We start from the raw sequence: 17,018 nt of genomic DNA on the forward strand, positions 1-17,018 counted from the left end.
CTATTGCCACCTAAGGACACATTCTGAGGTGCTGGGGGTTAGGACTTCCACATATTTGGTGGGAGGCACAATTCAATGCATTGCAGCATGACGACAACAACAACTTTTCTTTTCAGGTTTATCTCATTTATGAAAAGAGATGTAAAAATCCTAAATGAAATATTAGCAATATATAAAAAAGGACAATATATCACAATTTGAGTTTAAACCCTGGAATACAATGTTGTTTCTCTTATTGGAAAATTGAAGACTGTAAATTTACCACGTTTACAGGAAAAAGGAGAAAACTTGTGATTGCCAAGAAAGACAGAAAAAAAGCATCTGACCAGTTCTGGCATCCACTTATAATTTTTTTTTTAAACTTAGCAAAGCAGGAAGAAATGGGAACTTTTTTTAACCTGATAAAGGTCTCTACAAAAAACTCATTCTGAATGTGAAACATTGAAATATTTTTTAAATGGGGGGGAAAGGGGGTTCTACCATCAATGTTTCTCTTCGCCACTGTACCAAAGGTTTCTAGCCAGTTCGGTAAGACCAGAAAAAGAAACAAAAGCTATAAGAATTAGTGGTCTGTGGAAGTCAGTGATTGCGGGGGAAGCGGGTCTGTGAGGCTCAGGTCAAGAGCTCAGGCTGCAGGGTGACAATTTCATGGGTACTTAAAATACAGCTCCTGGAAATTTCGATGCACATCCTGGGAAACCTACACAGCCTACCTTCTTCCAACAAAATTTAACTTCCCAGATACCTACCCGGGCTGAAAAACCAAGAGATGTGCATGAGGACTGTGTCCATGCTGGCCTTTCACTGAGTCAAACCGCAAAACCTGACAGGGCACGTAGAGATCAGCTTTACCACAGGGAGTGTGTGTGTCTGTGCACCCTGCATCCTATTATGGACCTGCTCCAGCAAAAGCCACCCTGGGTGGGGAGGGTATGGCTCAGTGGTAGAGCACGTGCTTGGCATACACAAGGTCCTGGGTTCAATCCCCGGCACCTCCTCTAAAAATAAACAAATAAGCCTAATTATTTCTAAAAAGCCACTCTGTGCCCCCATCCTCCGAGTCCTGAATCCATAGGGGTTACCCCAGTGTATTACTATCTCTGTTTCCCCAGATTGTGCATGGTTTTACACCACAGACGTGTTGAGTATCTTCCACAATAATGCCAAGATAATTTACACTCTATATACTAATGTGGTATACATAATCTCTATTTTACAGATAAGAAAACTGAGTCTCGGAAGGAATAAGGAGTTTGGCCGAAGTTAAACCATGTTGGTGTGAGCTAATAGGAAACAAATATATTGGTCTCTGCCCCCAGCTCCTGGCACAGAGGTCCTCAAGTCCTGGCCATTTTCTAAGTGATAGGAGTACTAGAAGCATCTTTTGTTCTAATGAGGTGACTCCAGGTGGGCCACGGTGGCTCCTGGATGGGGCTGGTCGCTAGAAAGACCAAGCCATCGTTAGAAGCTTGGAATTTTCATCCCCAACCCCCATCCTCCAGAGAGGGGAGAAGGCTGGAAATGGAGTTAATCATTGATCGTGCCTACGTGAGGAAGCCTCCATGATATCCCAGTAGCATGTAGTTCTGGGAGCTTCCGGGTGGCTGAACACATCCATGCAGGGAGGATGAGACACCCTAACTCCACAGGGACAGAAGCTCCTGTGCTTGGGTCGCTCCCTGGCCAGACTTTGCCCTGTGTATCTCTTCTTCTGGCTGTTTATCTCTGGCCTTTATCATGTCTTTTAATAAGCTGGTAAATGTAAGTATTTCCCTGAGTTCTTTGAGCCTCTCTGGCAAATTAATTGAACTTGAGGAGGGCTGGTTCGCAGGAACCTCTGATTTGTAACGAAACCAGACAGAAACTGTGGGGACCTACTACTTGTGGTTGGCATCTGAGGTTGTGGGGGGGGGCAATCTGGTGAGACTGAGCCCTTAACCTGCAAGATCTGATGCGATCTCCAGGTAGACAGTGTCAGAATTGAGTTAAGTTGTAGGACACTCAGCTGGTGTCGCAGAGAGTTGCTTGCTCCAAAGTAAAGTGTTCTGTGGAAAGTAAGGGAGACACAGGGGAGGAAGAGGGTGGGCTTTTTCACACAGAAGAGGGAGAACAGGGTGTTCTTTCCAACACAGTTGGCAAGTGGCAGAGCTAAGTACCAGATGCAGGTAGGTCTGAATCTAAAGGGTGACTATTACCTAAGAAAAATTCTATTCCATACCTTCCTGAAGATTCCATATCTTCCTGAAGGGCAGCTCTGTTTCCCACAGGGTCCTCCAAAATCTCCTAACACCCATCACATGACACATAGCTCCAATCACTGATCCTCAAAGAATCCAATTTAGGAGCCCAAGAAACCCCACTCAGAGTGTCGCTTGTTACTGACCCACATAAACACTAGCACCACGGCCCCTCTCCCAGCGATTGACAGGCAGAGATCCTCAATCAGCAGCCTTGCTAATTACCTCAGGGCTCAAACCCCTGGAGCCGCATTCCTGACACCACCAGCAGCTGATCTCTGACCTTCCAAAACTGCCAATGGCCAACTCCTAGGGATTATCACAGTACACAAAACAATCCCTCAGTCCTTGACTGTCAGGGTTGAGATTCTTCTGCAAAGGATCTGAGATTCTAGCCTCTTACAAGCTAGCAAATTTTATAGATGCTGACAGAAGACACAAGATTCCTGGGGCAGAGGCAAAGGCGTTGACTACTCATGGCACAGCAAACAGTACGTACACCATATTGGCGCCCCATGTCCTCCAAGTCCCACAGGGGTGACATTGAGGGGCCCTGGTGGATGCTACCCACACACAGTGGGTTTACATCACAGCCGTGAAAAGCTGAACTTGGGGAATCCAGCCTGCTCTTTGTCCCAGAGGGAGACATTACCTCATCCTCCAAGGTTGCTTGCTGTCAACACAGCCCTGAGAAATGGCCAAGGTAATGAGTGGTCAGGACCCACTCTTAGACAGTCAGGAAGTAGTCTAAGGCCAGGCTATTATGCTGCAACCCACACGAAGGAGTTTAGACAGATTTTTGGATGTTTGGTGTCACTGTCAATAATGACAGGGTCCAAAAGCAAATGCTATACCCAGTGGAGAGACATTCTGTTCCCTAGTCTTTCCTCGACATACAAACATATAAGCCAAAGGGACACGGTTGATTTCAGTTCAGAATTTGTCATCAGACTTGATTGGGAACACATGCCATTGGTTTGGTTCAGTCCCATAGGTGGTACCATCAAGTGCTTGTAGCCCCGTTGCTAAACGTGGCATAATCCAAGGCCACTCAGGTGCCGGGGGGAAGCAGATGAATTTGTATCAGTCAGATCTAAACAAGATCATGGTGGCCCATATGTTTATACAGTTAAGGGGGAGGTCTGTGTTCGGGAGGGGATGTTGATGACATTGAGCACACCCGAATAATTTAGGACCCGCCATGTTCACATGACCAGCTGTAGCTGCTGCTTGACTCTGGGAAACAGTACGATGGTTTTGCCAGGCTGTACTGCTCAATCTAGGGGGACAAAGAGCAGTCACTGTCTCCTCATCTCGCGCCTCTCAGGGTCTAAGGTATTTCTTCCCCAAGTACTCTCCTTCCATGGCCATGAAATCAGTGTGTCCCACTGCAGTGATGATAACTTCACTTTTATCCAGTCATCTCCTGTTTGCACCCAGAGCTTTCATCTAGATGCAGGGTCAAGTGCAAGAGGACAAAAGACATTTTTTATAAAGTTTACAGAGATTTTTTTTTTCTGTATTCTCTCGTGGCCATTGTGGAAGGGAATTAGGCAAGCAGCGTACTCAATCAAGTCGTCATTGCTGTTATGACCTAGGACCATGTCCATCCAAGAAGAGAGTCCAGGTGACTGAACCAGAATGAAGTTCAAGTCCCCTAGGCCCCTTTTGGGCTGAGCTGCCACCCCTTTTGTGCTGACCATTACCCAGGAAGTATCCAGTAGGCGATGATCCCTTTCTGGTAACAGCCACATTCAGTGAACAAGCTAACTGACTAAAGCGTGTGGACCAGGAAGAGGTTAGAGAAGTAGAGTCTGAAATTCTTTTGAGCCCATTTTTGAGGAAGCTGCTCGATGTTCAGCAATATCAGATATCTGTATATCTGCTGATGGTAAGTTGTGTTGTTGGCTGCACCGCTGTCAGGCTGCAAACAGCCTGCATCAGAAACACAGAGTCTTTGACTCTGTGCCCAGTCTCTGCTGCCGGATGTGTTGCCATGTCCAAGGGGCAATGGCAGTGATCTAGGCAGGTTGGCTCCAACCACTGCTTGATCCCAGTTGGTCTCATCATTGAACAGGCCCTTACTATGGGCGTCTACATGGGTCACCCAGACTGACCGCAACCACTAACCACCCATTTCTGATTTCCACGGGCACCCATCATTGCGCCCGGAAACTCCCACCACTCTCACGAGAGACCTTCTATCAGACAACCTCCTCCATCACAGTCTCTCAAGCCCTAAAACTCAAATCAAGCTCCAATTCTACGCCAGTGGCTGTTTAGCTGCTCCTGAGAATCACTTCCATTTCCAGCCCCTACCCCTAAGATCGCCGTTTCTAAGGGCTGCTCTTTTTTTCAGATGCAGTGAGGCCGCCGTTTCTGTTCAGCATGAGAAAGCTAAATGGCTCTAAAGCTGTGATTTTCCAACTTTTTAAAGTGTCATAGCTTTTTTAAAAACAGAAAAGGAGGGGCTACACGTGGAATTTGGGTTTCCTCCTTAAGTAAAACAAAGGTCAGTCAAGGACAAGGCCCTGCCTTTTCTGCACGAGAGTCGCCCCGCCCCACCAGCTGAAGAAGACATGCTTATTGGATGAGAAATGTGTCAGTCAAAGCAAGACCCAACCTTCCACGGCCAAAAGACGCGTGCTACGTAAGGGCCCCGTGGTTCAGACGTTCTCACTGGTTGGAAAGGCTATCAATCAAGTCCCCGCTCCCGCCTCCTGCTCGAGGAGGAGCGGCGTGTCCAGACCCTGAGCTCACTGTCAGGCTGGCTTGTCAATCAGCCCTCCACCCTCTCGCTTAGCACACCCAGCGCCCCAGGAGCAAGAGCTCCTTGATTGGCCGCCCGCTGCCCTTTCAGATGGAGAGCCCACCCTCTAAAGGTATCAAAGCTGCTGTGATGAACAGCTGATTAACCCAGGAGCTGTCACTGGCCCACAGATCTGTCACGGCTGGCTCCACCTCTTCCCAGACATCTAATGGCACAGAGCCAGGCGGGCCTGCAGAGAGGCTCTGAGACCATCCCAGGTTCCCTCTGCTGGTCCTTTTAAGGTGTCCTGTTTGGAGCTCAGTCCCTGTCGTGGAAGGAGACCTTGGGGGCAGTGTTGGTTTCCCAGACTGTGAGAGCGCTGTGGAACAGAGTTTCTGCGCAGCCGCATTCTGGAAAAACAAAAACCTGGGGGTGGGTCCAAAACACTTTGAGAGATTAACTCAGTCTGGCTGCTTTGGTGTTCTCACCCAGCTCTTAGGTATTGGCTTTCCTTCAGACCGCCAGCGTTGAATCCTGGCATGGGGAATTTTACCTGCATGTGTGCATGTCTGATTTTTTTCAAAATACATTTAAACTTTCTGTAATTGTGTTTTCTGTAAGATTCTGTAACTTGGTAGTGGTGGTGCCACTCCAAAATTCACTTACAACTCTAGTTTACAAGTTAAAAGCCAAACGTAGTAAAAAAAAAAAAATCACTACAATACTCTGTTATTGGTTACATTATATACATAAATTGGTTACATTATATATATATATATATATATATATATATATATATATATATATATATAAATATATATAAATAAAAACTATAACATCAGTAACCTAAGTTGTGAGGAAAAGTGTAAAGTTTAGGAATGCTATTGAAGTTATCAACTTTAAAAAGGGTGTTATAATTTTAAAATATTTAATGTGAGCCTCATGGTAACCACAAGGGAAAAACCTGCAATAATTACACAAAAGAACATGATAAAGAAGTCAAAACATACTGATACCAAGAGACATCAAAACACACACAAAAAGATAGCAGGATAAGAAACAAGGAACAACAGATCAATGAAACAGCCAGAGAACAATGAACAAAATGGCAATAGTAAATCCTTGCCTATCAATATTTACCTTAAACATAGAGTAAATGCTCTAATCAAAAATAGATAAAATAGATTAAAAAATACAAGACCCAAGAACCTACTGTATAGCACAGGGAGCTACTCTTATAATAAGCTATAGGGGAAAAGAATCTGAATAGATATATATATATATATATCTGAATAGCTTTGCTGTACACCTGAAACTAACCTTGTAAATCAATTACACTTCAATAAAAAATAAAATAAAAAAATACAAGACCCAGCCATATGCTGCCTGCAAGACACTCACTTTACTCATAATGGCACATATAGACTGATGGTGAAAGGATAGGAAAAGGTATTTCAAGCAAATGGTCAATTTAAAAAAAGGCAGGTGTAGCTATACTTAGACAAAATTGACTTTAAATTAAAAATGTTAAATTGTATTAATCAAAAGCCTTTTTGGGGGTCAGATCCCAAATGACCCCTCTAATTTTGTTTTTTCAAAATGAAATCTCCCCCCAAAGAGGCCATGTTTGTAGGGCGAATTTTCTGGTAAAGGGAGAAAGTAAGTGAGAAAAATAATGGCTTAGAGATTGTTATGACTTAGAATTTGGCAGAAGCAGAGGCTGGAAACTGTGTGCAGAGAATGTTTCTCATTTAGATGGAATTTGTTCAAATACATGCAGACACACGCCAAACCTCAGTGTGACATTCAGAGCCCTGTGTGATCTGGCCCCAAACCACCATTCCTGCCTCATCTTGATGGGTTTAGGGTTTTTGAAGATTTCCTCCATCCCCCCTTCCTCTCTCCTCTCCTCTTTCTCCTCCTCCTCCTTTCTCTCTCTCTCCTCCTTCATTAAAATAACAACCCGGTTTATTTTTGTTTAATTGCTGGTAACATGACCTCAATTCCAAGGACAACACACCTAATGCAGTTTGTGTGTGCGGTGGAGGGAAAAAATGGAAAAACAAAACAAAAATGTAGAGAATGAATACTAAGGAGGATTGTACTTTTAAATAAGGAGAGTCCTCTTTGAGAAGCTGATATTTAGCAAAGACTTGAAGGAGATGAGGGAGTTGGAAAGAGAATAAGAAGACAAGGCTACAGCATTCCCCCCCCCCCCCGCCGGGGGTACCTCTAATTGCCACCTCGTGGCATTCATCAATGGCTACTCTCTTCCTAAACTTCAGTTGAGCCCCTGAATCCTCATTCTGACCTTGGTAGAGTTCCCCAGACCCTGTCTACCTTTGAGACAATTGACTCCAAGAATCCTGCAGCTTTTCTGATGGCTACTACTTAAAGTACTTGACCCGCCTGAGTAATTTTTCAAACCTTGTCTACCGGACCCCCAACTTCGAATACCAGACCCCAAACCTCTCAGTAGTGACTGCCAGGATTCCAAAACCACACCTTCCATTCCGAGTCCACAATCTGAACATTCCCAAACCATGGCTACCACAAATTCATTTTTAGGGCACTTATTTTAAAAATTTCCATGGTCACTACATTAATGTTAATGAGGATTCATTCATTCAGCCAGTATTTACAAACATCTAATCTTTGGCAGGCAGTGGGGTTTTTTTAAATTATAGTTGATTTACAATGTTGTATTAGTTTCTGATATACAGCACAGTGATTCAGTTTTATGTATATACATACCCTTTTTCATATTCTTTTTCATTATAGGTTATTATAAGCTATTGAATATGGTTCCCTGTGCTATACAGTAGGACCTTGTTTATCTATTTCATATATAGTAGTTTCTATCTACTCATCCTAAACTCCTAATTTATCCCTCCCCACCTCTTTCCCTTTTGGTAACCATAAGTTTGTTTTCTATGCTCATGAGTCTGTTTCTGTTTTGTAAATAAGTTCATGTGTGTCATTTTAAGATTCCACATGTAAGTGATGCCATATGATGTTTGTCTTTCTCTGTCTGCCTTCCCTTACTTAGTATGATCATCTCTAAGTTCATCCATGTTGCTGCAAATGGCATCATTTTATTCCTTTTCATGGCTGAGTAGTATTCCATTGTATAAATGTACCACAACTTCTTTGTTCATTCATCTGTCAATGGACATTTAGGTTGCTTCTATATCTTGGCTATTGTAAATAGTGCTGCTGTGAAACTGGGGTGCATGTATCTTTCTGAATTGGAGTTTTCTCCAGATATATGCCCAAGAGTGGGATTGCTGGATCATACGTTAAAACTATTTTTAGTTTTTTAAGGAATCTCCATACTTTTTCCACTGTGGCTGTACCAAACTATATTGCCAATGACACTGTAGGAGGGTTCCCTTTTCTCCACACTGTCTCCAGCATTTATCGTATGTGGATTTCTTAATGATGGCCATTCTGACTGGTGTGAGATGATATCTCATTGTAGTTTTGATGTGCATTTCTCTGTTGACTAGCGATTATGAGCATCTTTTCATGTGCCTATTGGCCATCAGTACGTCTTTACTGGAGAAATGTCTGTGCCAGGCAGTGTTATAAGTACTCTCAGATTGATCCTCTCAAGATCCTTAGGAGGTAGTTAATGTTGTTAGGCCCAATTGATAGAGTTGGAAAATGGGAAGGTAAATTCACACATTTGGTATGGAGGGGCTGTGATTTGAACCCACTGCAGTCTGGCTCCAGAATCCATGCCCTTAACCACTCTATCTTGCAATCATGGTTCTTGCTTCAAAGTTCTCTCTTGAATTATATACTTCCTTTAGGTCTTTCTCAAATGTAATCTCAGTGAGACCTTTTCCCTGGCCATTCTAGCTAAAATTTACACACCTACACCTACACACACAAATACTCACTATACCCTTTCCTGCCTCATTTGTCTCCTTAACATTTATCACTATAGTATACATTTTGCTTATTTACCCAGGAATTATTACCCCAAATTGTTATTTGTTCTTTACATTTGTTATCGGTCTCCTACACTAGAAGTCAGCTGCAAGAGGGCAGGGATTTTTGCCTGTTTTATTTGTTGCTGCATCCCCTGCCACACAATAGGCACTTGGCAAATATTTGTGGAATGAATGAATGAATGACTAGATAAGTGAGTGAACCCTTCCAGTGATGGTTGATTCCAAGCAACGTTGCCTGTCCCACCCCTCTGACTCACATACTATTGACTGGGGATGTATTGGCTCTGCCTTCAAATATTAATGTTTCAAATCAGAATTAGACCAACTCAGATGAATTTCTATTGAGAAGGTTTGCCCCAGAGTGAATTCTGAGCCAATATAATTCCTTGCTCAATGCCATACAGTGGTACAGTTAACCCAAAGCCAATTTTGGCCTTTCCCACTTTTCTGAAATTGTTTTCAGTGGGATAAGTCACTTTCGGGTTAATCTTTACAGTGATGATTAGATCTGCACATCAATTTTCTTATCTGTGTCATATTTCAGTAATCATAGCTTTGCCCCAGATATCTCTTTGGCCTCAGGCTGCTCCTTGAACAGCTTGGGCACATTTTTGCTTCAGGGACTGTACTGGTTGTTCCCTCTGCCAGAAATGTTCTTACATCTATAGTTCATCTCTCACTTTCTTCACATTTTTTTCTCAAAAAAAAAAATCACATTTCAACAAGGCGTACGCCGACTATCCTATTCAAATACAATCTTCTCCCATCCTGTACTTCTAATCCCCCTTGCTGCCTTTATTTATTTTTAAAATTTTTCATATTTTTTGAGGGGGAAGATAGTTAAGAATTTATTTGTTTATTTATTTGTTCATTCATTCATTTATTTAGAAATACTGGGAATTGAACCCAGGACCCTGTGCATGCTAAGCACATGCTCTACCACTGAACTATACCCTCCCCCTATTATTTTTTTATTGAAGTATAGTTTATTTACAATTTTTCAGGTGTACAGCAAAGTGATTCAGTCATACATGTACATATATATTGTATTTCAGATTCTTTTCCATTATAGGTCATAAGATGTTGAATATAGTCCCCTGTGCTATACAGGAGGTCCTTGTTGTTTATCTACTTTATATACAGTAGTGTTATCTATTAATCCCAAATTCCTAATTTATCCCTCCCCTGACTTTATTTTCAATTTAATGCATACTTATCACCTCCCAATATATGAACATAATGTAACTTATTGCCTTGTTTTTTGCCTGTCTCCCTCTGCTAGAATATAAGGTCCACAAGGGCAGGAAGTTTTTAATCTTTTGTTCTCTGCTATATCCCCACTGCCTGTAACAGTGCCTGGCACCCAGTAGACACTCAAAAAATATTTATTGAATGAATAGCTCCTGTTTTTCTGAGCTTTATTTGTGGCCAGTTTTCACCAAGCCTAATATTTCAGGATGGAAACTTGCAGGTTTGTGTTTGGCTGAGAGCATTGGATCTTTATATCAGTTTTCCCCCACCACATTTTAAAGTTCACAGTTTTAGCTGTCGTCAGTTGATTCTGCAGTGCTTATGTCTCGCAGTAACAGTCATCACGAATCTGGTAAGATGTTTTGTTTTTGTTTCCTGGGTAATCGAGGAGAAACACTGTAAGCAATCCCCTGAGACAGTCCAGAAGTGTCTGGGATAGGCTTTGCTAAACTGAGTTTTCAGTAAGCTTCTTGTCAACTTTGTGTAATATGTAAAATCTAAAGTCCTTCTAACTACAGCCCATGGGGCCCTGCGGATCTGGCCCATGACCGCTTCTATCATCTCATCTCTAGCCACTCTTTTCCTGGAACGTTCCAGTGATTCTAGTAAGCACAATATTCCAGCCACACTGGCCTTTTGGCAGAATTGATCTCATCTGTTGGTTTCCATGTTTGTTTGCCCTTGGTCTTACCCACGGCCTTGAGGTGAACCCCAGAAGGACAGAGACTGTCTTTCTTAGTTTGGGTCCCTCCAGATGCCGACCCCAAGACAAGGACTGAAGTCAAGTAGTTTATCTAGGACATGATTCCAGGAAGCACCTGTAGGGCAGTGGGGACATGTGGACATGAAACCAAGAAGAGAAGGCAACCAATGAAGAGTGATATTAAGTGACTTAGCATGGTGGGCAATTGGGACTTGTCTCCACTGAGGAGTTCTGGGGGGCCAGTGGAGAACACATACGTCAGGGATGTCCTGTCTGAGGAGTGAGGGGGCAGGAGTACTTACTTATCTCCCAGCTCTCATCAGTCATTGGTTGAAGGCTGCTGCCAGGAGGCATTCATTTCCTGGCCCTTCTAGCTTGCCAGGCCCAGAGACAGAACAGCCTTCTGCAGCTTGGGAGGAAGCCCTCCAGCGAAGAGATGCAGACCCTGGCAATTAGCAGTTGGCTAGCATATGCTGGAGCAATAAAGCCTCAGGACTGTGGGCAGGGAACTGATAGTGTCTCCCCAGGGACTATGACTGCCTTATTGACAGGGCCTTGCACATAACACATGCTCTGTTAGATTGAAGGATGAAAGAGGTTGGTATCTGTTATGTTGCTGGAGCAACGATTGGCCCCAAATATCAAGGTTCGAATATCCTTGGAGCCAAACAGTAAGGTGAAAACATTGAGTTTAAGTTCTCTGACCAACCACATCGGCCCCCACCCAGAACCCTGGGAAGTTCTCAAGGACAAGGATCCTGGTATCTGTCAGTCCTGACCCACCTTCCGGGCTTGGCACAGAGTAGGCCCTCAACTCCCAACCCTTCATTCCAAAATGGTCCTTAATAGTTCAGCCACTCCCCAGAATGGCTACAATAAAAAAGATGGGAGTGCTCAGTGATGGTGAGGATGTGGCATCCACCACTGGGGAAGTGTAGATTGGAGAGTTGGCATGCTTCACAAAGCTGGTCCTACGTCTACCCCCAGTAGTTTGCAATTCCATTCTTAGGTATATGCCCAAGAGAAATGAGTGCATATATCCATCAAAAGATGTGTACAATAATATTCACAGAGTTATTCTCAATAGCCCCAAATAGAAAACTATCCAAATGCCCATCCACCTTGGAATAGATTAAGTGTAGTCTATTTCAAACGATGGAAGAGAATACAGCAATGGAGATGGGCAAACACCTGGTTACAAAACAACCTGGATCCATCTCACAAACATCGTGAGATCTAACGTTGTTAGAGGTCCAGAGAGTGGGTACCCTTGGGGTGGGTTGGAAGCTTCTGGAATTTGTTCATGTTCTCTTTCTCGACCTGGGTGCTGGTTACATGAGTGTGTCTGGTCTGTAAAAGGTAAATGAGCTTTGTAAACTTTATGTACACTTTTCTATACATACTTTTTTTTACCATTTAAAAAATTTCAGGGGGAGAATAATTAGGTTTGTTTGTTTGTTTTTAAATAGGGGCACTGGGGATTGAACCCAGGACCTCGTGCATGCTTGGCATGCACTCTACCACTGAGCTACAGCCTCCCCTCCCCACTAGTATTTTTTTTTTATTGAAGTATAGTCAGTTTACAATATTGTGTCTGTTTCTGGTGTACAGCATCATGTTTCAGTCATACATATACATACATATATTCATTTTCATATTCTTTTTCATTATAGGTTACTACAAGGTATTGAATATAGTTCCCTGTGCTCTACAGTGGAAGCTTGTTGTTTATCCATTTTATATATAGTAGTTAGTATCTGCAAATCTCAAACTCCCAACTTATCCCTTCCCACCTCCTTTCCTACCTTGTAACCGTAAGTTTGTTCTCTATGTCTGTGGTCTATATATACATTTTATTTTATAAATATTTTTGAGGAGGGGAGATAATTAGGTGTATTTATTTATTTACTTAATGGAGGCACTGGGGATTGAACCCAGGACCTCGTGCATGCTAAGTATGCACTCTACCAATTGAGCTATATCCTCCCCTCTATATATACACTTTAATTCAATTGTTTAAGAAAAGAAGAGGTGGCCAGTGTGGCCAGGCCCCATTGAGGGAGAGGGAAGGTAGTATTGTTGCTGTCAGAAATGGGGCAAGGATGTGGATTTTAGGAATTGGTTTAAGTGTAGCTTCTTTTTTGACCAGGATGGAGGTTTCTGGAGAGCCTGAGAGTTTGATAAGGAGGCGGAGCCGGGAGCATAGGAAGTGCTCCTCCTCAAGGGCCGTAAGTCTGAAGGGAACTGATCGTAGGGGATGGCATCAATACCCATGTTTTTGGAGCACATCCTGCGCCACTCCCTGCTCTAAGTGAAGACGTACCTGAATACCTGCCCTCATGGAGCTTACATCCTGGCAGGGGTCAGTGGGGGCGCGTGTTCTCTGGGCCAATGGTAGGTGTGGCTGCAACAGGTTGACGTTTGTCATAGTGGGTATTATTCCAGTGTACTCAGGTGCTTGGTGGCTGGGATAACATGCCCCTTTCACTCCACAGTCCCAGGAAACCAGCGGGAGGGTGGAGTGTGCTCCCTTTTACACATTAGTATTCTCGGCTTTGGGGCCTGTCCTCGAGTTGGGAGACTGACCCCACAAGGAAGCACTCAGGGAGTGACACTGCTCACTTCCAGAAAGGTTCACATGGACATCATTCCCACCTTAACCATGTACAAGTGGACGAGGGCTCCTCCCGAGACTCAGCAGCTAGGGACAGGGGCATCACCTGCAGTGGTGGGTCCCCCAGGCCAGATGCTCTTCTGGTAGCCAGTGGCTGGGGGCTCCTGCACTCTCTGACGCCCCAAGCAGGGACGTGCACAGAGATGGTAGCAATGAGCATGTGATGTGGGAAAGCGTGAGCTGTGGAAGGGGGCCACCAGGGAGAGGACAGAGATGCCTGGGATGTGAAGGGGAGCCCAGATGTCCAGAGTTACCAGGGATCAAGAGAGACTCCCTGGAGAGAAACAAAGACAGAGCCAGAGCATGTCTCCTACTCCATCTGCCAGATCCAGAGAGATGGACAGAGACAGAGCCTGAGGTCACTGAGCCCCTGATGCAAGGAGACAGGCTGTTCCCAGAGAAAAAGAATGTGGCAGGGAGGGGCAGGGGCAGGTGGTGGGGAGAGACTTCCTGCTTGAAAAAGAGACAGAGAAAGACAGAGAGAGAGAGAGAGAGATGAGGGGCCTGGGAGAGAAACAGACACCCATTCACACACAGAGTGATGTGCATCTTGAATTAAGAGACCACCCAGGTTGGGGCAGAAGGGAAGAGAGAGGCACCCAGACTCACCAAGACACAAGGCAGAGGCAGAAACCCCAAAGCCAAGAGAAGAAGGCAGGGAGGGAAGCAAACACTCAGCCTCAGAAATAGAAAAGTCCTGCTCTGACCCACCTTCAACCCCTGGTCGCCCTGCTCATCTTCCAACATAGGTGGTCCCAGTGTGGTAGCTTTTTTCTGAAGATGGCTGCCATCAATTGCTTCCTACTCCTCCATCCAGAGGAGTCCTGAGCCAGCCTCTAAAAAAGCCAGGCTATTCTGCTGGAGAGAGACACCGCATAGAAGACTCAAGTACCAAATACGGGAATAAAGGAGCCATCTTGGATGTCCAGCCCAGTTGAGCCTCCAGATGACTCCAGCCCTAGCCGCCATCTGACTGCAACCACCTGAGACCCTGAGAAGGACCATCTAGTTGAACCAAGTCAACCACAGGACCGTGAAAGAATAATACTAAATTGTCGTTTTAAGCCACTAAGTTTTAGGCTGTTTGTCACAGGGTGGCGGATAACCAGAATACCCAGAAAAGACAAAATCAACACCAGCCAGTCACACTTTCAGTCCCTTTAATTAGGTGCTCTGAGAGGGCAGTGTTGGAGGCAGGGAGTGGAGAAGGTGGTGTTTCTTAAGCTCCTCTCAGCAGCCGGTCAGTCCTCATCCTCTGGCAGCTGGATCTTGCTGGGGTCGAAGCAGTTGGACTCCATGATGGGGAGGCCGTTGGCCTCTCGGTATTTTACAAGCCTCTCAGCTTCCCGGCGGGCCCAGTCCCGCATCCTGCAGGCAGCAGCATGGGGGCAGACATGAGGAAGCCTCAGTGGACACCAACCCTATCTTAGCTCCCCATTCCTGTATGGGGACAGGATTCCTGGCAGTCTCCTTCAGTCTCCGCCTCTGCCTCTGCCTCTGCCCCTACCCACCCCGCTCCCTTGGATACCCCATGCACCTGTAGTCAGGCAGATAAGCCAAAAAGGTGCTGCCAAGGACCAAGACAATGGAGAAGCCGAAGAAGAAGACGACCCGCATGTTCCAGAGGTCCACAACGGGGTTCTTGTCATAACCGTGGAAGTCTGGGTTCTGTGGCAAAGAGAAGAGGTCATTGAGGGCTTCCTGCTGCTTGACAAAGCCTTAGGCTGGCCCTGCATTACCTGGTTTCCAGTTTCACCTTGGATCAATCTCCCCTCCCTCCTGAAATTCCTCTCTATTCTTAGGACTTGTCAAGCTCCTTCCCACCACAGGGCCTTTGCACTTCTGTTCCCTCTGCCTGGAAAGCCCTTCACCCTAGTTGTGGCTGGATCTGTCTTCTCATTCAAGGTTTTGGCTTCATTATCACTCCCCTTAGGGGGCATTCCCTAGTCACCTTGTCTATTAAGTGGAACTATAGGAAATTGACATTTTTATACGTCAAAAATGGTTCAATATTGGCAATTTCCTATGGCTCAATCTAATAAAATAACCCCCTACCCCCAAGTCACTCTCCACCCACTTATCCTGCTTAACTTTCTTCCTTGCACTTATTAGTTTACCAAAGTAGCATATCCCCCAAATCCTCTGATCACATTATCTTGCCTTATTGATTGCATCCTCTGTAGTACTGATTCCTAATATTTTACATGTTTATTTTCTGTATTCTCCACTACCATGTAAGCTCTAGGAAAGCAAGGGCTTTATCTGATTTCCATACTGCTAAATCCCTAGCACCACGAACCTTGCCTGGCACACAGCAGGCCCTCAGTACATATTTACAAAGAAGGAATGAATAAATGAGTAAGCATCCTATATCTCCAAGCCCCTCAATCAGAGGTTAGTATTGATGAAGTATCTAGTAAGTGCCAGCCCTTTTCACAAGCACAAGCTGCACAATATCCCAGCGAGGTGGAAAGTGGCAAGAATAATTAACACCTTCTAATGGTGAGTACTTACTAAGCACCACCTGCTGTTCTGAGCATTTTGACTTACGTAACTACGTGAGTTATTTTATTTTTCAGGTGTCCTAATACTTTCCCCATCTTACAAAGAAAATGAGGCACCAAGAGATTAAGTTACTTGCCCAAGGTGACATATGTGAGTAACGGTCAGTGCCTGTATTCCAACCCAGGCATTTCAGTTTCAGCTATCAGTACAGCACAGCAGACCTGGTTCTGCTACACATACAGTTATGTGAGCTTGAGCAAGTCACTTAACATCTTCATGCTTCAGTTTCCTCATCTGTAGAATGGGTATACTAATAGTGCCTACTTTGAAATAGGGTTGTTTTGAGGATTAAATGAATTAATGTATGTAAAGTGTTTCAAACACCGGCACTGAGCAAGCACCATATCATTTAGTATTCTTGTTTTACTATATTGCTTTGAACGTGTTTTGAGCACTGCCCACTTCAAGTTTGGTATCTGTCCGCAAAATAAGGTCAATCTCGCCTCTGGCCCTGAGCCGAAGGTTATCAAGGGGCAAAGGTGGAAAACAGTCTAGGCAGAATTCCCAAATCTTCGAGGATTTCGCCAGCCGCGCAATCCTCAACCGACTAAGAACGTCCTCTACGGCGCCCCGTCCGCCGGTACCGGATTGACCCTTTCGGCGTCCCGTTTCCCCTCCCTCTCACCTTCTCATACAGATTTTCGTCCTCGGGATGTGGGTCCTCCTGCCAGCGTGAAGTCGGTTCCGACGGCCGTTTTCCCGCCACAGCGGACGGGGTGATCACAGCCCTGGAGGAGCTGGATTCCCAGCGAACGCGGGCAGCCGGGAGCCCTCGCGTCGCTGCCGCTGCCAAAAGGCGGCGACCGCACAAACCTAACACCCCGGCCGCCATGACAGATCGTTCTGCAGCCTCTGGGCGGGGGGGGGGGGGGGCGGGGGC

The 17,018-nt window shown here is 44.9% G+C and overlaps 1 protein-coding gene across 1 annotated transcript; it reads right to left on the reverse strand.

Annotated features, from left to right (window-relative positions):
• Positions 1-14,716: 14,716 nt before the first annotated feature.
• Positions 14,717-17,005, reverse strand: NDUFB11 (NADH:ubiquinone oxidoreductase subunit B11). The gene is made up of 3 exons (XM_010968070.2): positions 16,764-17,005; positions 15,111-15,241; positions 14,717-14,941 (listed from the first exon to the last, which is right to left on the reverse strand). Exons 1-3 carry the CDS (start codon positions 16,968-16,970, stop codon positions 14,815-14,817), a joined length of 465 nt encoding a protein of 154 aa, XP_010966372.1. The 5' UTR covers positions 16,971-17,005; the 3' UTR covers positions 14,717-14,814.
• Between the last annotated feature and the right edge of the window lie 13 nt (positions 17,006-17,018).

The sequence above is a fragment of the Camelus bactrianus genome, chromosome X (assembly GCF_048773025.1).
Source record: "Camelus bactrianus isolate YW-2024 breed Bactrian camel chromosome X, ASM4877302v1, whole genome shotgun sequence".
NCBI classification, from domain to species: domain Eukaryota; kingdom Metazoa; phylum Chordata; class Mammalia; order Artiodactyla; family Camelidae; genus Camelus; species Camelus bactrianus.